Below are 19,418 nucleotides of genomic sequence, written 5' to 3'. Positions count from 1 at the left end.
ATTATAGATATCATATTGTAGATATCACAGCAGAGCCTTGTCGAGCTGGAATCCACACAAGAATCTAACATATTTCCCTCTCTTGGTGTTTCCTGATGGGTTTTTAAGTGCTCTTGTTTTTTTGATAAGACCAAATGCATCCAGACCGACCTATCATGGGTCTGCATCCCACATATATACCGCCTGATGTATTCAGGAGGTGCAGTAAAGAGGGAGAGCAGCACATCCTACTCACTCACTCACTGTTAGAGAGTATGTGGGAGGAGGTGATAGCGGGCAAGCATTCACTGTGTGCAATGTCCTCCTCGACAGCGAAATTTAGAAACATGAAGCACGCTCAATATGCAGAGGGAAATATGCCTGGCAGGAGATTGCTGCAGTTTTCCAACATTTATGATTAGATACAGATTTTCAAGTAATTCCTGCTTAATAAAATATTTAGTATTATCATCAAAAAAAATAATTTTTTGTGCTTTAAGTCATGTGATTTAGGGAAATTAGCCAGCATTACAGCAAAGAAGGATAAAGTATATATAGTTATATGTTGGGGGTGGAAGTTTGTCCCTCCCATTTTTTTCAGTCCAGTCCAGTCCCATCTAAAAGCTTGGTCTCCAGAACCTCCTCTGACAAGTATCCTTGCTTTCCTGTGAGACTAGGCAGCCGCCGTCACAGAGGAGCTGAGGGGAGTTCAGGAGATCAGAGGCAAAGCAGCAGTTGCCTCTCTTCTGGGAAAACCAGATGACCCCCTTCAAAGTGATAATGTAAACAGCTAGCAACTGCTGGAACCGTGGGAGTTAGAAGTAAAACCTGAAGAATTCTCCTGCAGGATAAGTGTAAAAACGACCAACGCTGTAAGTTGTATTTTTATACCTATTTTACCCATTGAAGCAGGCATTTGCTGGAGCTTAAAACAAAGCATTTACATTATCATGGTGTGATTTTGTGATTTGTGGGCTTTGAAGCTTTGGGAGAGTAAGAGGTTATTTTCAATGCGCTGATAGCAGATAAAAGATACTTTATGATGATACATGTTTTTGTGGAAAAAATTTCTAAGACATTGTGACACTTTGTTTTGCCTTAAGACTTGATTACGTCTATTTTTTACAGCATTTTCTAACTCTAACATTGTAGATCTTCATTGCTAAACCGGCCTGTCTGCAGCTGCTCTGTCAACTCCAGCTGCAGAGGCTTCAAACAGCTGCTTTCAATTAATGTCATCCCCTCTTGAAACATGAACAAGCATTTGTTGACTTAAGATGTGGAGCTCAGGCAGAAACAGGATTTCATAATATGTGTGCCTGGTGATGTGAGTTATAGACAGCCATAAAACTGAAAAGGCAGGTCGTGACCCAAAACCCTCTCAACCGTGCGATGGATTGTTCCTGTTCGCATTTTTACACAGTTTCCATTTTATTAATTTTACGTTAGATTAAGTTTTATGATGTCATCAACTCATCGCTCAGTGAATTTCATAATAAAAGGCATTCTTTTATCGCACTTAATTTGGATATTTTTGTAGTTTGTATTAAATGTCAGTTTTTTTGTATAAATGTTAGTGGTTCACAGGAAAAATTTTTATAGCATTACTAAATTGAAAATGAACACTTAATTTTCCCAGTGTTCGTTACAATGTGACACATATGAGGGAACTGTTAACCAGACCGTTACCTCAGCCCTGAGTTAAAGTGAACCACACACTAAACACTAGATCTCCAACATGGAGGCCATCCAAAGACAACCACAGCAGGGACTACAGCCAGCTCCTCCATTTCTGTAAACAGTCTGTCTCTTTCCCCACCACTGCAATGTGTGTGTGTGTGTGTGTGTGATTACGTGCATGTGTGTGTGTGCCGGTGCGGGTTCTACACCCAAAAGCAGCGACGGCACCGATCCAACTGTAACAATGTAAATTGTTTCAGGTTCAAAGTGTGCTCTGTTGTTGCCACCCACCCTGCTGTGGGAGTGTAGCAGGACCATTTTTAGCAAGTTGCGATATATTCTGTGTGAAGTTATCAAAACAATGGCATTGTTTTGTAGCAGAGATATAAAAAAACCCTCTGTGGTACAAGTTCTCTTCTCTCTCTCTCAACCTTCTCCGCAAGGTTGATGCAAAAGCTCTGTGTGCAAGTTTGACTTAATGCAAATGTGTATTTTAACGTACAGTATCCCTGGAAAACTACAGAGAAGCTCTTGTTTCTAATCAAGGACGTACAGCTACATCCCTCTATGCAACTTTTGATTGTGCTTTTTGGAAATAGACCATTCCCAGGAGTTTGACATTATAGATGTTTACATAATGCTCTGATAAGTCATTTCTCCAAATGTCCATTAAGTTAGACAGTGCCTTTCATAAACACCAATCTAAGCAAAATGATATCAACTTAATTATATTGTCTGCATGACAGAATGACTGGAGAATAGCACAGATAACTGGGTAAAAACAAGGGTGCTGTAATATATCAATACAATGTCCACGTCCTTTTTGTGAAATAATTAGTGAACTGTTCGTCATAACTTTTTTTTATTTGTGAACAAATGTAATTATTGAAACATTATCTAAAAGTTTTCTGAATCTGCTCTTTTAGAGCAAACATTTCCAAAAGAATGACATGTTCAGACAAAGGCTGTGATATGTGTAAATAATAAAATAATAATTGAACTAGTAATGATGATGGTTCAAAATGATGTAATTTTAGTTTTAAGTAAAAGAAATCTTCAAATTTTAATAGGGGAGGACCCCCAAACCAAATATATCCTAGTATCTTTTATTTACTGTAGAAATTCAGAATGTGTCTCTTTATCCTGCTGCATAATATGTAGGAGCATCCTGACTGGGACACTGCTCCAAAAACCTGAATGATACTCGACTATAGGCTACAAATAACACCGGAAAGAACTTTAACACACCAGCTCAACCTTATAATGTTCCTATCGAAATATCATTGGAGTATTATAGGCCTATTATAGAAGATGCATAGCCCAAGAATAATAAAAGCAATAAAAAAAACAGCTGATTATGACTGACACAGTATAACATGCTTAAAGAAATAATGAATAAATAGGAATAAGTCGACATGTATAATGATTAAGAGAGTACTGCCACTTGTTTTTTCTCCACCTCAAGCGCTGCTCACAGACTACTTGAAGAGTCGGCCACCTCAGTTAAAAATTCCTAGAACTGCCACTGTGACTATGAGCATGGTGAATGGCATAGTTGCTTTTTAACTGGCTAAAAAGGCTCTGTCAACACTGTCCTCCTGTCCCAACCGACCCCGCTCTCCCCTATTACAGGCATGTCAAATGTGGTCTACAACTCTTTGTGCTCCACAATCACATTCAGGTTTTTGAGGGCGGAAGACTACTGGTGAAATTATATTTAAGTATTTGGATCTGGAAACAAATCTCAAGCTTCCCAGATAACTGTGCTGCCATATGCCTCTAAACGATCGGTCATTTAGCTTGCACTCGGGGTCAGGGGTCAGGTTGAGTTGATAAAGAAGGTGCCCTGCAGTGACCGAAGTATAATCACCAGAAATGGTTATCAGGGAGGCGGCTGGCAACACTCTAAAATGGCCAATATTTCAAATATGTCTGTAGTTGGAAGGGAAACAGTTGTGATTTCAATCTTCTAGGAAATCAATAGAGAATGGCTTTGGTTAATGAGGGAATACAATGACCCCTTCCCTCGTGCTCTAATTACAAGGAAGAACAATCAGTCAAGGAGGCAGAATAAACTTGTGTTATATGTGCTTCTCCTCATTGTATTTCTATGAACTGCTGGAGTTCCTTTTCTTTTTTTTTTCATGCATTTTGCAGAGAACATCCTCTTGTCTGTAAAAGTGGACGTTATCTGGCAGCCATTCACTCTTCGCCTAATTCAGCCTCAGAAAAGAGACAACATAAGCATTGGTTACCGTGGCAACCGCGCTGGGAACAGGCCTGAGACAAAGTTGTCTTCTTTTTTCTCCCGCTCCACATCAATCATGATAAAAACGTACGTCTGTTGCTCTGAATGTATTTTCTGAGTGGTCCCAATAAACCTGGATGATGATTTAGTCTTTTCATACATAATTTCCATAACAAAGATTCTCTGAAAGCAGGCTCTGACATGTATTATTCTTGTCCTGCAGTACTTTGGTGACATCTGCGGTACCCGAGAGTACAGGCTGAATTTAGACCATGGTTCGTCAGCTTGAAGACGAGACTGCAGCTTCCAGAGAAAGAGACAAACTGTTTCTTTTCATTCCACAAAATTCTACAGCTGTAAGAGAGGCTGTTTAATTTAACTAAGTCATTGCAATAATATCCAATGAGCCAAACACTGTCACCTAAAGTCTGCTTTGATGTAGTCCAGTATTAATACAAATCATGAGTGTTGAAATTATTATTAATGACCTGAGAATAAAACAGTCCACAGCTATCTATCAAAGAATCGTGGGGGAAAAAATGAGGCATGAAAATTAATGAATGCTGTTTGCGTTTTGCATCGAGCTAGCAATATTTTCTGTGCCGACCTAACAATGATCACAGATGAACCGGTAGATTAAAGGTCTAACAGATAACATTTTTTATGTAGATGAATGATTCCTTTTAAATAATACCTCCACGGAGCATTTAGAAAGGTGCTGAATAAAAGTACTGCTTTTCCTAAAAAAGATTACTATAAGTGTGAATTAATCATTTTAAATATTTTGGCGGGTCCAACAAATGAATGTTTTGTTTTTATCTGTGGAAGATATGTTTGGTTCCCACTGCTAACAAGACTTGTGAGCCAATAGTATAACTACGTAGGTATCACGTGGTATCTCTGTGTTGACAGCGATCAAGTTGCCAGTTAGTGTGGAAAAAGCTGATAAATGGCTGAGTTTGATGGTAAGCGCCCGGCTTTACTCCGGTACCAATCTCGAGTGCTCAGCGATAAAAGGAGGCTGCCTCTGCCATGCCTGGCCGCACTGACACTGGTGTCTCCATCAGGCTGCAGAATACTTGAATATATACCGTGGCAACCAGTGACAACTGACGTTAGCACATATTAGCTGTCTTTGCTTAATCGCTGTACAACAATAACCAATAAAATTATAATTCGGCATATTTAGACACACCAATCAACAAAAACCAACAGCCCTCACAACCTTAAATAACGTGCTGTCATCAGTTAGATTGACAAAATGAGAAAAATACAGCTTCAATCACTGAAGAAGCTGGCAAAGTACTCAAAACCACCTCTGTGGTATTGTATGTGTCTCCAGGACCACGTTTTGCCCATGATGACTCACACACTGACTCACAAGGTGAAGACAATACCAGCGTCGCTGTTGCTGCTGGTAACAAAACATTTAAAGGGAGACTTCACCAATTTAGCACACAAAGATCAGTTTGTTTGTCACAAGAGGAGCACTATTTTACTCAAACTGTGAATACAGTTGTAGAAGGTCTTCTGTGGCTCTGAAGGAGCTTTTGTCAAATTTGAGAAAATGACCCCGATGATGTCAGTCTCAGCTGGGCTTGGAGAAAACAAATGTATAACAGTTTACAAAGTCTGAGTTGCAAATTAGGGATGAGGCCTTTGAAAGACATGCATCGTTACCAGGCAAGGAGGGTCTAATGAAACACACTATTGAGTTGCATTACGTGGGAAGTGTAGGGACGATACGATCGTATGGCTATTTTAAACATTTTGTGATATGCGACCAGATATATTGCAATATATTGCCATTTATTACCTTTTTTCAACTGCAAATTACGTAGTTTGTCAACATCTGTTTTATCTAATAAGATATAGTTTTAAGATATACTTTTACTTTTATTGTCCCCGTGGGGAAATTTTTCCTGGACTCCGTCCAACTGCAGTTACAAGCACTCAGTACATCTCAGAGTTTTCATTCACATATCTTGAGGTGAGAGGTCAAGGAATCCCTTTGAAAATGGCCATACCAGTTTTTTCTTGCCAAAATTTAGCGTAACTTTAGAAAACCTAAGGAATCGATTGCAACCATCTCATGTTAACTTGTTGGGAAGAACGTTAAATAATGCTCCAGTTTCATGTGATAACTTTAATACTGAGCCCGCCAGCCCAACCTCTGAAAAACAGAATAGTGGCCGGTCCTGTCGGCGGGCCTTCAGATTGTTAAGAGGTTAATAGTTTATATAATAAAAGGTCAATACTTGACGTCTGTGTATTGATACAATATTGCCACGCAAAATATATATATATACTATGCTGCATCGATTTTGCCCCACCCCTACTGCTTATTCGCCGTTCTACTTATTTACCATTTACATTGCATGCACTCCCATACAATATTAATATGTTACTCTACCAATTTGTTGACAAAAGCGCAGACCTTAACGTGAGCCTTCAGTGGCCTCCTCTGCAGTCTCCCTATATACCCTTACTGAACAGTCTGTAGGCTATATCATGTAAGATCCCTCAGCTTCACAGAAACCAGATAAAGCACCAGCCTCATAAACCTCACCTCACACCCATGAGCAGCAGAGATGAGACTGAAATTATGAGAGAGAGTCTGCAGGTCAAAAGGTGGCTTCATGCTTCCCTGCGTATTTTAGTACAGCGTCGGACTACTTCCTTAAGCTCAAATAAAGTTCAACCACAACACGGTACTGCTCGTTATACTGATGTTTCTCTCCCAGGTTTTTAATGTGGATCCAGGCAGCATTTGTGTGTCTGCATGTGGAGGTTGTTTCCAGCAGAGTGGCCGGTCTGTGACAAGACAAAGGTGCGCTTTTATCTGCGGACATCATTATCCTCGGCCGTAATCTGTATGAATGAGACGTCGACTAATAACACCTGACATTTGGTCAATGCTTCCGAGATAGACTGCCCTCGCTGAAAAGTTCAAATAGTCAGCAAGAATGCGGGGGCTGGCTGGTGGGAGGATGTTGCGTGTGTGTTTAGTACGTGTGTGTGTGTGTGTGTGTGTGGGGAGACATTTAAGCTTGTATGTGGTTTCGGTGGGAGCTCTGCCAAAAACGGGGAGGCAGGGTTTCAGGGTTCACACAGCTCTGGAGTGAGAAAGTTCTGCTTTTCATTACATCAAGCCATATGTCCACATATCTGCTCCGCCTCCCAGACTCCACTGTTTCCTGGCATTGTTATGTCAGTCAGTGATCCAATCCTTCTCTCTCTTACTCCTAAAATCTAGATATTTGTGTGTCTGATTGTGCGTGATTAAAGGGGTAATAACTCTGTGGGCTGGCGGGAGTAGGGCGCTGAGAAGATTAGAGATTCCAGAGTTGCCTTCACTTAATATGGAGTGCATTTGAATATCGCTACAATGCTCTCCGGAGAGACCGGCCAGCACGGCAGAAAAAGACTTGAGAGGTGGCGAAGAAGAGAGGAGGCTCTTTTATAGCGAGATAAATCTGCACAGCTTCGCATTCTTGCTTTAATCTTGATCTTATTTACAGTAAGAGAGACAATTTAATTTGCTTGAAGACAAGCAGCGTGTAAGTGTTTTCTGAAACGACCTAGCACGAGGCTCCATAAGCTGGTGTTATCATCGCTATGTTATCATTAGATGACCTTATGTGCTATATGACTGTTAAGACAGCAAAGCCAGCACATTTAGTGATACTGTTAAAAGTGACCAAGAGGTGGAAAAATGTACTGTATATGTGATATAGTTCAGTGTGATGCACGTACTAAAATAATTCAAATCATATGCATTAAAGGGGTTATATGTAAAATTGCTTGTTAATAGTGACACCTGTGGCTGTTAAGTCAACGACAGTCAGCGTCCTGCTGCTCGCGATTGTGCTCGCACTACATAGACGCGAGCGAGCATCAGTCAACATAGTGAGGCAACACATACAAGACTGAATGTGATTGACAGCTAAAACCACAATATCACTATATATTTCCCTTGTAATGTTAGCTTACCTGTCCAATAGGAATTTTGCTCGTTCTGGGTCCGTTTTGATACCCAGAACCAAACGAAGGTCCCTCCATTAATCGAATGCCCGGCCGATGTTGATCCCAGTTTTCCCCCGATGTCGGTCACATTCCTGTTTTGCAAGACGGGCTTCACTAGATAAAACTTAGTTTTTTTGTGCTTCCTTGGAGTTTGTGTTGGAGTCGGAGTTGTGATGGGGGCTGGTCGTTTGTTGGCGTTAGCGGACTCCATTTCTAACCGAACGTTAGCAATCGTTGCACACTATTAGCCCTGTAGCGGAGCTGAAGAAAGTAAAGGCACTCGCGAGTGTGCATGACGTCACAGAAAGACCTTCGTCTGGTCAGCTTACATTACTGCCTAGCAGGTGAAATATAGAGTGATATTGTGGTTTTCGCTGACGCGCGTCGCCTCACTGTTTTGATCAATGCTCGTTCACGTCTATTTAGAGCGAGCAAGCGAGAGCCCGACGCCGACTTTCGTTGACTTAACGGCCACAGGTGTCGCTGTTAACAAGCATTTCTGATTCTTACAAACAGTCCCTTTAACCATTACACCAAAGTGTTACAAATATCTGGTCAATCTATCTATGTAATGTTTATAGATATTTTGCAAACAATGTGTTACACGTATACAAATCATTTCATAATCATTAATAAATACTTATATATAGTAGATAAAATGTTATAATACGTGCAACGATAAACTGTTAAAATAGCATAAATTATAGCATTACTAATAATTAGTAAACATTATTATTATTTCATTGTTTGTGCGGTTAATTTATCACGATTAACTTTGGATAATCACGCGATTAATCCCAATTAAATATTTTAATCGATTGACAGCCCTATTAATGGATTTGGCATATGAAAGTGATCAGAATATATGAATAAAAGAATCAGAAATAGTATTGGCTTTCCTTCCTAGAGAGAACATCTGTGTTTCATTGCTTGTTGAGGGCAAACATCCTATATTTTGGGGAAACTTTTTTGTCTGGTGGAGGCAGGCGCTCACTTTTTGAGGGAATCACTTGTTCTGGCTTTGAAGTGCTCTGTTTTGTTATGGCTGGGCCATATAAGCTTTGATGAATCCCCTCTACTGAGAGGGGCTGTGGCAAACACAGGAGCCTCAGTTATTTATGAAATGAAGTGGTAGGAGTTAATGAATCAGAGAGACACACAGACACACAGATAGAGAGATGAAGACTAATCAAAAAAAAAAAATCCCAAACTCTGCTTCAAACAGTACCAATGTATAACAAGTTCCTGCAGGAATACACAGTGAAATGTGGTCGCAAAACTACAAGCCAGCCCTGTGTAGTGCAGGAATAATAAGCGACAGAGTTGGCTGTAAAAAAGAAGAGCTGAGCTGATCCTGAGTGGCCATTCCTTCCTTTGTCCCGCTGCATACATAACATAAGGCCCGCTGGTGGGTGGATAAGTGAAGTCACATGGTCACTTTTCCTTTTTCCCACACAAACACACCCACATCCTCCTTCCTCCATGCAGCCACTCTTCTTCTTCTTCATCTCTCACTGTACTCACGCGCAGCAGGCTGCAGTCTGCTCCGTCTGGATTAATACTGTAGCAGCACCAACTTGTTTCCACACAATGTATCCGAACCGGGAATGATACATTCGTCTGGTTTTACGCACATTTCTGCAGCCTGTGTCGGAGAAGAAACATCCTCCAGAAGCTGAGCACTTTTGTTTCAGGTAATTGTCAACTTACAGTTAACAGTTTTCTCCTCGTGTTCGCTTTGTTTTTTTTCTCGCGCTCAAGTCTCAAAGTGTACCTTTAGGCTAATATGTCCTACTTTTCCTACTATAAACTGTCTAAAGTTGTTATTTTGACGCCATTTACACAGCTGCGGTAAAAGTTAACAATTGGTTTTGTTTGGTGTAGTGATACTACTTCATTTTGCAGCAGGCCTGATGTAATGTAGTTCTTGTAGGCACAATCCTGTATCCCTCCACCTCCACTTCCACCCCCACACATCCAGGTACCACTGCAGCACTATAAAGGTGCTAACTGCTATTCAAACTTGCTAATTTACTGAGGCCTATACCTTTTGTTTACTGGTGACAATGCTTTAGCAGTGGGGAGGCTTCTTCTTTCTGCTTTCATCTCTGTAGAGGAGAAAGAGACTGTGAACTTTTCAGCTAAAAAATAGAGCCAGTGAGAATGAGAGTTGTTGGGTCTGTAAGGGTGTCCACATTCATTGCTGTGTTATTGAACTGTACTTGCAAATGCATGCATTATGTTTAGTGACTAACTCATCCTTTTTGCACATCAACAGCTTCACAAAAAGCAGCATCAATCATATAACAATGTCCTCCTCGCTTGTGTCTCCATCCCTGTAATTACATGAGTCACCGCCAGCACCCATACAGTATCTTTTTCTGTTAAAACAACACCCGTTGCCTTGACAGCCTGAATGCGAAGTGATGATTTCATCCTCTCTTTTTACAGATCTCAGAGGAAGAGTAGGAGGAGGAGGAGGCCGCACAGCGAAGAAGACATGAGTCTGGTGGAGGTGAGGCAGACGGCGGGGTCTCTCACCCTGTCCCTGTCCGGCAACGACCCCAAGGAGAGCTACTTTGACCGCGTGGACGAGACTGACCCCGAGTACCTCCGCGGCAGGAACATGTCCCCGGACCTGAAGCAGGACTTCAACATGATGGAGCAGAAGAAGAGGGTCACCCAGATCTTGCAGAGTCCAGTACGTAGCCTGCAGGTCCTCCCACACACAAGCTTTCAGCGTGGATGAGTAATAACAGCAGTGCTTTTAAAGCCGGAGAGGCATACTGATCTTCGCCTGAGACTGACTGAAATGCATTGTTTTTTATCTTGTTTATGTGAAGGTCATTTCGTGCAGTCTGCTGTGCTTATGATATGGGTTTAGCTTGAGTTTACGCTTCAGCTGTAATGAAATACTGTCACAGGTACACTTCCATCTGTATGTGTGCTTAAATATTGACATATCGGTTTTCATGTCTTTGGTGTTGTACCAGTGTTATTACAGATTATGCGTACGAACCAATTATTTTGAATGGTAGAAGAGGATGCATATTCTAAGAAAGTTCTTACTTACTTAAAGGCATAGTTTGGGTGTTTTGAAGTAGGGGTTGTATGAGGTACTTATCCGTAGTAGGTGTATTACTTACAGTAGGTGACGGTCGGCACGCCCTGAGCTTGGAGAAACAGACAGAAGCACCGACACTGGAGCAAAGCAATACAGTGCTGTGGACGGGGACAGCAGGGAAAAGTTATTTTAACCACCTAAAAGCAAGGCTCACCTAAAAAAAAAATGATTTAGAATATTTTCACCACTTTATCTTGCTGTCAGACGGCTCTTTCCTTCTACTTTCCGATGGGGAACTGAACTAAAAGCGAAACGTATCTATGCTCTCTCCAAAGCCAGCAGGCTCAGATGACAAAAAACAGCATAGATATGTTTTACCTTCAGTTCAGTTTGCCATCGGAAAATATTCTAAATTTATCGTACACATAAACGGATATACATTTTTTAGGTGATCCTTTCTTTAAGTGGCTAAAATAAGTTTTTCTGCCGTCCCCGTCCATAGCAGTACATTGCTTTGCTCCGGTGCTCCTGTGTCTCTCGATGCTCGGGGCATGCCGACCGTCACCTACTGTAAGTAATACACCTACTATGGATAAGTACCTCATACAACAACACTTCAAAACACCCTAACTATCCCTTTAAAGGAATAGTGTTTTGAAGTGGGGTTGTATATTATACACAATATCTGTATCTGTATTATAAGCTAGAGTTGAAACCGCTAGTCAATTAAAAGATTAGTCGATTAAAAGATTAGTCGATTGACAGCGAATTAGCGACTACAAGTTTGATAATCGATTAAGACTTTATGTCCTTTTTCAAGCAAAAAGCCAAACGTTCTCTGGTTTAGGCCTCTCAGATGTGAGTATTTGCTGTCTTTGTCTTTGCACAAATTTAAACTGCAAGATATTTGGGTTTTGGCCAAAGCATGCAATTTAAATGGGTTTATAGCTTTAAACCATTAACCGATAATGAAAACATTCTGTGGTTGTAGCCTTAAATGTAGCATTTTTTCCTTTCATTCTGCACCCACATACAGCAGCAGACATTATCTCAGAAACAGAGCAGTGCAATCTGGTTTGATGAAGTACAAGGAGGCGCAATAAACACATGGCAATGAAGTGCATGGAAATAAGAAATAAGAGCCCACACTCATCTGCGATTGCATAACAGGCCCAACAAGTGGAGCTCATCTCATCACCATGGGAACCATGGTCGGATGAAGCAGAATGCTGGAGCTTAGCCGTGGCACACAGGAGGAAGAAAAAAAAGTGCTGTTTCAAGACTCACAGGCTACTCTTGGAGGCAAAAATTGATTGTGAGCTTTAATGTGATCCCCCCTGCTTCTAGTCAAGCCCTTTTCACAGACATACAAAGAGGTTTCTAGTGGTCTTTGGTGATTTGTGCACAGACGTAATAAGCACGCTGTGCTCCTGAATGAGGTTGAGGTTAGGTTGCGTATCTAGTGTTGCTGGGTTAATTGAGCTTTACGAAAAACTCTTTCGTTTTTGTCTGCAGGTGTTTAAGGATGAGTTGGAAGGCCTGATTCAGGACCAGATGACGAAGGGCAACACCCCTACGGGTCTCCTGGCTCTGAGACAGATTGCTGACCTGGTCATGGCCAGCACCTTGGGAGGGGCTGGCCCCCTGACTTCGCCCATCAGTGAGTAGCAGTGTTTGTGTGTGAATGTCTCCATCTATCTCCCTTCGGGCCTGATTGTCATTCAGTGTGTTCGCTCTATGTGCATTACGCAGGCTGAATATCTTCATTGTCAGAGGCTGAATTGTCATATTCCTGTGACACTGAACAACAACCCTGAAACAGCAGAAAGATGTCGACTCTTCATTGTCAGTGTTTCTATTAAGTAGCACTCATGACCAGTTTTGGTAATGACTAACAGCGGTTTTCAATGCTGATTAGGTTAGCGTAACGTCTTTGCCTTGTGTTTTTGTCGAGGTCACAGAGCACTCTGACCCTGAAAAGATCAATTTGAAAAGAGTTTGACTATCAAAACTGTAGATGTTTTGGGAAAATGTCACTGTGGGAAACGGCTAGGAAGTTGCAGAGGCAGAGCTGCCCTTTTAAAAAGCTAAAGTGGCCGTAAAAGATAGGGTCCTGTATCATTAAGTGCCCTTATATGGTGTTACAGCCCCAAAATACCCTTCAGTTTCTCATTGGGAATTCTGTGAAAGACCTTTTTTAAGCTTCAGCTGTAGAGACTCCCAGTATTTTTATATACTGTGGAAGCAAACCATGTAAACATCCTTGTTTTTGTTGTTTGAAAGAAAATATGGTAACACTTTATAATAACCACCGTTTATAAATGGTAAATTAATAGTTAATTAAACTTACTTATTTTGCTGTTAATAAACAATGGAATGATAATTAATAATGCTTACTCAGTATTAGTAATGCTATCATTTCTGTTATTTTATAATTAGTTTGTGTAATGTGAAATTATTAGTTTATAAATGATATATTGTATCATAGCTGATACAAAAAACAATTACATTAGTAAAGTATTTATCAGTTTATTGTTGCAAACATTATAACATTTTATATACTCTATGAAGTATTTTTTTAATAATTACCAAATAATTTGTAAACTTTTAAGAAATTGTTTGTTAATTTGATTAATTGCAAATTTTTTATCTCTTCAAAACGTACCTTAAAGGGAGATTTGTCAAGTTTTTAATACTCTCAATCAACATGGGAGTGGGCAACTAAGCTTGCTTTATGCAAATATGTATATATATATTTATTATTCGAAATCAATTAACAACACAAAACTGCATTTAGCATAAAAAATATGCTCAAATCATAACATGGCAAACTCAAGCCCAACAGGCAACAACAGCTGTCAGTGTGCTGACTTGACTATGACTTGCCCCAAACTGCATGTGATTATCATAAAGTGGACATGTCTGTAAAGGGGAGACTCGTGGGTACCCATAGAACCCATTTTCATTCACATATCTAGAGGTCAGAGGTCAAGGAACCCCTTTAAAAATGGTCATGCCAGTTTTTCCTCGCCAAAATTTAGCATGACTTTGGGACGTTATTTAGCCTCCTTCGCGACAAGCTAGTATGACATGTTTGGTACCAATGGATTCCTTAGGTTTTCTAGTGTCATATGATACCAGTATTTTCTCTCTGGCTTTAAACCTACAATCTAAAAACGAATTTGCGTTAACACGTTATTATCTCGTTAACTTGGACAGCCCTAATATATAGTATATAAAATGTTATAATATGTGCAACAATAAACTGTAAAAATAACATCAATTATAGGATTAATAATAATTAGTAAACATTATCATTTCGCTGTTTAACAGTAAAATAACTATTGACTATCATCTTACCATTTATAAATTATGGTTATTATAAAATGTTACCAAAAAGGCTAATTTGAATGTTGTCGGTGTATCACAAGTTACTGATGATGTTTTGTTTTGTGGCAGGCGTTGGTATGGTGACTCCAGTCAATGACTTGTACGGCATCGAGTCTCCCTCCTTTGCCAAAGGGGAGAAACAGAGTCGCTGCAGACTGGCCAGTCTCTACAGGCTTGTTGACCTCTTCAGCTGGGCTCGTTTTACAAGCTCCTACATTACTGTGAGTACAACTCCACTCACAACGTCTTGCCGCTCCGGCGCACATTCTGCTTATGTATGCCGCTCAAGGTTTGTGTATCTTTATGTGTGCCTCATGTTTGGCTGGCTACTGGGAGGCTTAAAGGGAAATAACTCTTTATTTTCAGAGCCCATATATTATTTATGGTTTGGAAAAGTCAGATTTGTGAATATGTACGGCTCCCCAACAGCAGGAATTCAAGCTGAAATATGTGATGAACACCTGCGATGTCGAGATGTAAAGCTCAGATTTTCCCCAAAGACAAAAGCCTAGAAAGTCAGATTTATCAACCCACACACCGATTTTTGAGTTTTTCAGAGTGAAGAGGGCTTTCCTTTGTGGTTCAGAGTTTCCTCTACCCTTGAATCTGTGAAATGGTTCTTCCTGCTCTGTTAACCCAGCTTGAAGAACTTTTTTTAAGAGTAGAGATTTGGTCTCCTGTGGCGTTACTGCTTTTTTGACCCTGACAAGAATGAATTTATGGGGGAAACACTCCTGCAGAGGCATCATAAGGGTCAGAAATACCTATATATCTCACTCTTAGATTCTCCTGTATGAGCTTAGCAAACACTGTAGTAACATTATGTTATTCAATTCACTGTAACCTAGATAAGTTTTGGATTTTAATAATGTTTATTTTGTTTCAGGTTCGTGTCAGTAAAGAGCAAGACCATGTTCTTATTAGTCCACGAGGTCTGTCTTTCCCTGAGGTGACGGCAGCTAATTTGGTAAGCACAATGAACTGTTTGTTTGATGTCATTTTCCAATCATGAGTGCTGACTGCAGTGTCATGAAAACATGCACTGGGCAAAATATTTTTGGTGGAATCACAATTAATGCCATTGATAGTCCACTGAATGAAGATCCTGAAATGTTTAAGTGAGGAATAGGTTGTATAAGTGCAGTAAGAATTTGTGTTGTGTTTTTATTCTAATGGGAATGCTACAGTACCTCTGGTGGTAATACTGGATGTGTGTTTTGAACATACATTATGTCTGCCACGCCTGTTTCTGCCAGAGTTCCTACAGATTTCTAGATGTATCTAACAGCATAAGCTGCAGTGCTCAAAAACAATTAGTCTCTCTCAAATACAGTTTATTATTCAACATACATAATAATAGCTATTACCTTTTATTTTTTTCTGGTGTGAGTCATCATTTGTCTCCAAAAATAACTACTGTGTTTACTGTGTTCTACCAAAGATGAAAAGCTTTGTATTGAAGGACATATTTATTGCCATGTGCTCAGAAACCAATTGGACTCTTTACTTTACTTTATTAAACATAAGCACAGCAATACAGTGCTTGCATCTGTAGGACAGATATATAATATGATTAGATCAATCATTTTTAATTCAATTAAATCAAGGTAATTTACAATTAAATAGACGGTGACATATATTTTTTTTTATTTTAGGATGTTTAAAATTAATTTACGTTTTGATGATTGTTGATAAAATATAGGATGTGTAAATATATGCCAGGTTTTACTGTTGTAAAGAAGATCCGTCATTACGCCGGCTTTGCTTTTTTCACACTGAACCAAACAACGGCGGCATAAAACTATCCCAGTGTGTGATTTTAGATAGCACGCCGGCATCACGGGAGAAAAAGGGGCGTGACGTTAAACACAACAGTGTCAGCATCTAGTGTGTGTGTGTGTGTGTGTGGCTCAGCGGCGGAACAAACCCGATTCTGTCTCTGTACCTTTTAATACAGAACCGCAAGGGGGAATAACAGCGCAACAGTCCCGCCTTGAACAGGCTGTGTGAAAGGGGCTAGTGTTTGTTATTAAGTAAATTAAATGAACAGAGATGCTAGTGCAGTGTCATGTGTGTAGAAGGTATATGATGAGGCACTCATCTGACTACTGATAGCGCTATGGAGCAATCTTTTCATGTGTCTATTTGTATGTCATGCAGGCCCACAAGGGATGCATGACATACAATTCCCAGCTAGGATCTATTCCCATCAGTATAGTGAGCTGCATGCACACACACACAAGCACATGGATGAGGCCATACACATACACATAGTTAATGCTCCAGCAAAAAGGCGGGGGAAGAAGCTAGCTAGCTAATAAAAGTGGATGGAAACGACGCAGGTTCCAAAATATACATATTAAAAAAACTACTTTGCAAATGTTTTACGAGGAAATAAATGCATTCAACACTTTGTAGGCCTCAAGGATAAACATGTGTTTTTGTGAGAAATTATGTAATGTAAACATAGCTGTGTTTGTTTACAAGAAAGCTCCGCAGGGTACCTTTTAATGGTTCAGTCATACTGTATGTAATTACTTACAGGTTTAGTATTTAACATTGGTATTCTGTCATGTTCTGAAATTCTGTTTTTTTTTCTGCCATGTGCAGGTGAAAGTAAACATCATCGGTGAGGTGGTGGATCAGGGTTCTTCTGATCTGGGTATCGACCACTTTGGGTTTGCTCCTCACGCCGCCATTTACTCCATGCGCCCTGACGTGAGATGCATCATCCACATACATACCCCCGCCACAGCTGCTGTAAGTACGCTCCAGGCCCATATTAAATGAGCGTCATCTTAATCAAAGCATGAAAGCACGCTGCTAAATGCTTATTTTTGCACCACAGGAAATAGGCTGAATTAAAAGCAGCCCCCCGCTACTTATTTTCGATGCAGACACCCTGTAACACGCTTTTACCATTTCCTTTGAAGCTTGGCTGTAAAATGCACAGCACATGATGATCATCGCTGTGTAAAGTTTTTATTTGTGCCTGATAGCAAAAAAAAAAGCGCTTCTATTTATATGTTGGTGCGTCACAGTCTCACTTGCTTTTATCCCATGTTAACAGGTGTCCTCGATGAAATGTGGAATCCTGCCCATTTCCCAGGAGGCTTTGCTTCTGGGAGACGTGAGCTGCTTCGGTTACCATGGCAGCCTGGATAATAAAGAGGAGAAGGTGGAGTTTCAGAAAGCTCTGGGCCCTACTGCCAAGGTACTGTCAAACCAAGGGACTCCATTAGTGACAGGCTCCCTTTCTCATGGGAGAGAGCAGCCTTTCAGCTACTCATGAGTTATTATATTATTATTATGTATATGAGGTTATTCGTACGTGTTGGTTAGTGAATATAAATGAATGAATACACACTATAAAATAGGGAACTGAAGGATGTCACACAAATGCAATGTTACTAAAATTGAATTTCTTTTATTGACTAACTTCAACCAGAAGCATTTAGTCTAAAATAGAGATTTTTCTTCAATTACTTAACCAGTGACGTACATGAAGGGAACAGAATATTTAATGGAATAGTTTGACATTTGGGGGAAATACACTTATTTGCTCTAATTGCTGAAAGTTAGATGAGAAGATTGATACTACTCTCATATCTGTCTTCTAAATATGATAATAAAGCCAGGAGATGATTAGCTTAGCATAAAGACTGGGAGCAGGGGGATGCAGCTAGCCTAGCACTGTCCAAAGGTAAACAAAACAAAAATAACTGCCTGGGGTTTGTGCTGAACAATTTCTTGGCTGGATGCAGCGACCTGGAGTCTTGTCATCATTATTATATTAATATATAATATTATAACGTTTTTCTTAAGGGGTTAAGATGTTGCCAGGTAACCAGTGAGCGAACACTCCAGGAAGTCACCGCTCCCCGCCAACCAATAGTCCGCTACATAACCCCCCTGTAAAACTACAAACTTCACTTTTTGTACAAATTAACACTAAAGACCTCTAGCTCTTTTGGGGTACTATTTTCTCTAATTCCCAAATGCGTCTGTATCCTTTTGATGGGCCAGTAACGCCTCATCAGTCTCCATCTCTTTAGCGCATTGCGACGACTCGGGCTGTGCAGCTGTGTTTCCATAGCGCAAGCAATGACATCAGTCCATACGCAGCCCCCACACACACCATACACAGCCAGATAGCTTATCTAACAGATAGAACCTGCATTAAACTGGTATACTCTTAGCAGTGTCAAATGTGCTATTTTCATATGATATCTATTTTTAGAAAAAACTATTTTCATGCTGCCACCCGATGCAGTAATAGTCCATGGCGAAGCAAAAGTACAGTAGCATATGGAACAAATCATTGTTTTTGAAAGGCTAAAAGCCAACAAATATGCTTTGAAGCAGAATATTTCATGAGATAAAAATGTGAGTTTTGGAAATGATTACATCTATTTATTTTTTTCAATACATTTTTACTTTTGGACTGAAGACTGAGACAATTCACGAGAGAGAGAGAGAGAGAGAGAGAGAGAGAGAGAGAGAGAGGTTGCACGCAATGTTTCTGTAAGTTATTGATAGTAATAATTCAAATGTCAACATTATGAATGAAGCATCAGACTGTTCGGTAAAGCCTTCATTACTTATACGTATAGTGCATACAAGGGGCACAACTTTTACAGTTAGACAAAAAGTGTGATCATTTTCATTTCTGATATTTCCCACATATGACATGATATATGAACACTGTGGGCCTACATACCTTGTGTGTGATTATAAGTGCATGTGAGTGACTATTGGCGTGTATTAGACTATGTCCTGTTCATTTCCTCAATGCGCTTATACGGCCATTATGCAAATGAATCAATTCGAGGAGAGTACCAACATTAGTCAGCGATACTCCTGCCGACTAAAGGGGGCTTTTGTCATGAAAAAAAACATCTATTTGGTTTTCTAAATGTTATTCTATCGTTATGACAATACAGCCATGTGCAGAATAGGTATTTAGGAAAAGTCAGGGCGGGAGGAAAACATATACACAATGAAGGCATGATTCAAATTTTCTAAGCACAG

At 40.1% G+C, this 19,418-nt stretch overlaps 1 protein-coding gene across 2 annotated transcripts in view; it reads left to right on the top strand.

Annotated features, from left to right (window-relative positions):
• Nucleotides 1–662: 662 nt before the first annotated feature.
• Nucleotides 663–19,418, top strand: part of add3b (adducin 3 (gamma) b) — a 32,833-nt gene continuing 14,077 nt past the window's right edge. Inside the window, exons 1-7 of one of the 2 annotated variants that reach the window (XM_037782808.1) lie at nucleotides 663–851; nucleotides 10,385–10,634; nucleotides 12,513–12,657; nucleotides 14,457–14,608; nucleotides 15,274–15,354; nucleotides 16,998–17,147; nucleotides 17,458–17,601. In XM_037782808.1, coding sequence (XP_037638736.1) covers nucleotides 10,434–10,634; nucleotides 12,513–12,657; nucleotides 14,457–14,608; nucleotides 15,274–15,354; nucleotides 16,998–17,147; nucleotides 17,458–17,601 — 873 coding nt within the window. In that variant the 5' untranslated portion in view covers nucleotides 663–851; nucleotides 10,385–10,433. Of the gene's footprint in view, nucleotides 852–9,386; nucleotides 9,628–10,384; nucleotides 10,635–12,512; nucleotides 12,658–14,456; nucleotides 14,609–15,273; nucleotides 15,355–16,997; nucleotides 17,148–17,457; nucleotides 17,602–19,418 lie in introns of those variants that run through there. The other variant, XM_037782807.1, reaches the window with a different exon arrangement.

This window comes from Sebastes umbrosus, chromosome 10, assembly GCF_015220745.1.
Source record: "Sebastes umbrosus isolate fSebUmb1 chromosome 10, fSebUmb1.pri, whole genome shotgun sequence".
Classification (NCBI taxonomy): domain Eukaryota; kingdom Metazoa; phylum Chordata; class Actinopteri; order Perciformes; family Sebastidae; genus Sebastes; species Sebastes umbrosus.
The sequence above is the reverse complement of the archived record's forward strand: the minus strand, read 5'-3'. Positions and strand labels throughout refer to the sequence as shown.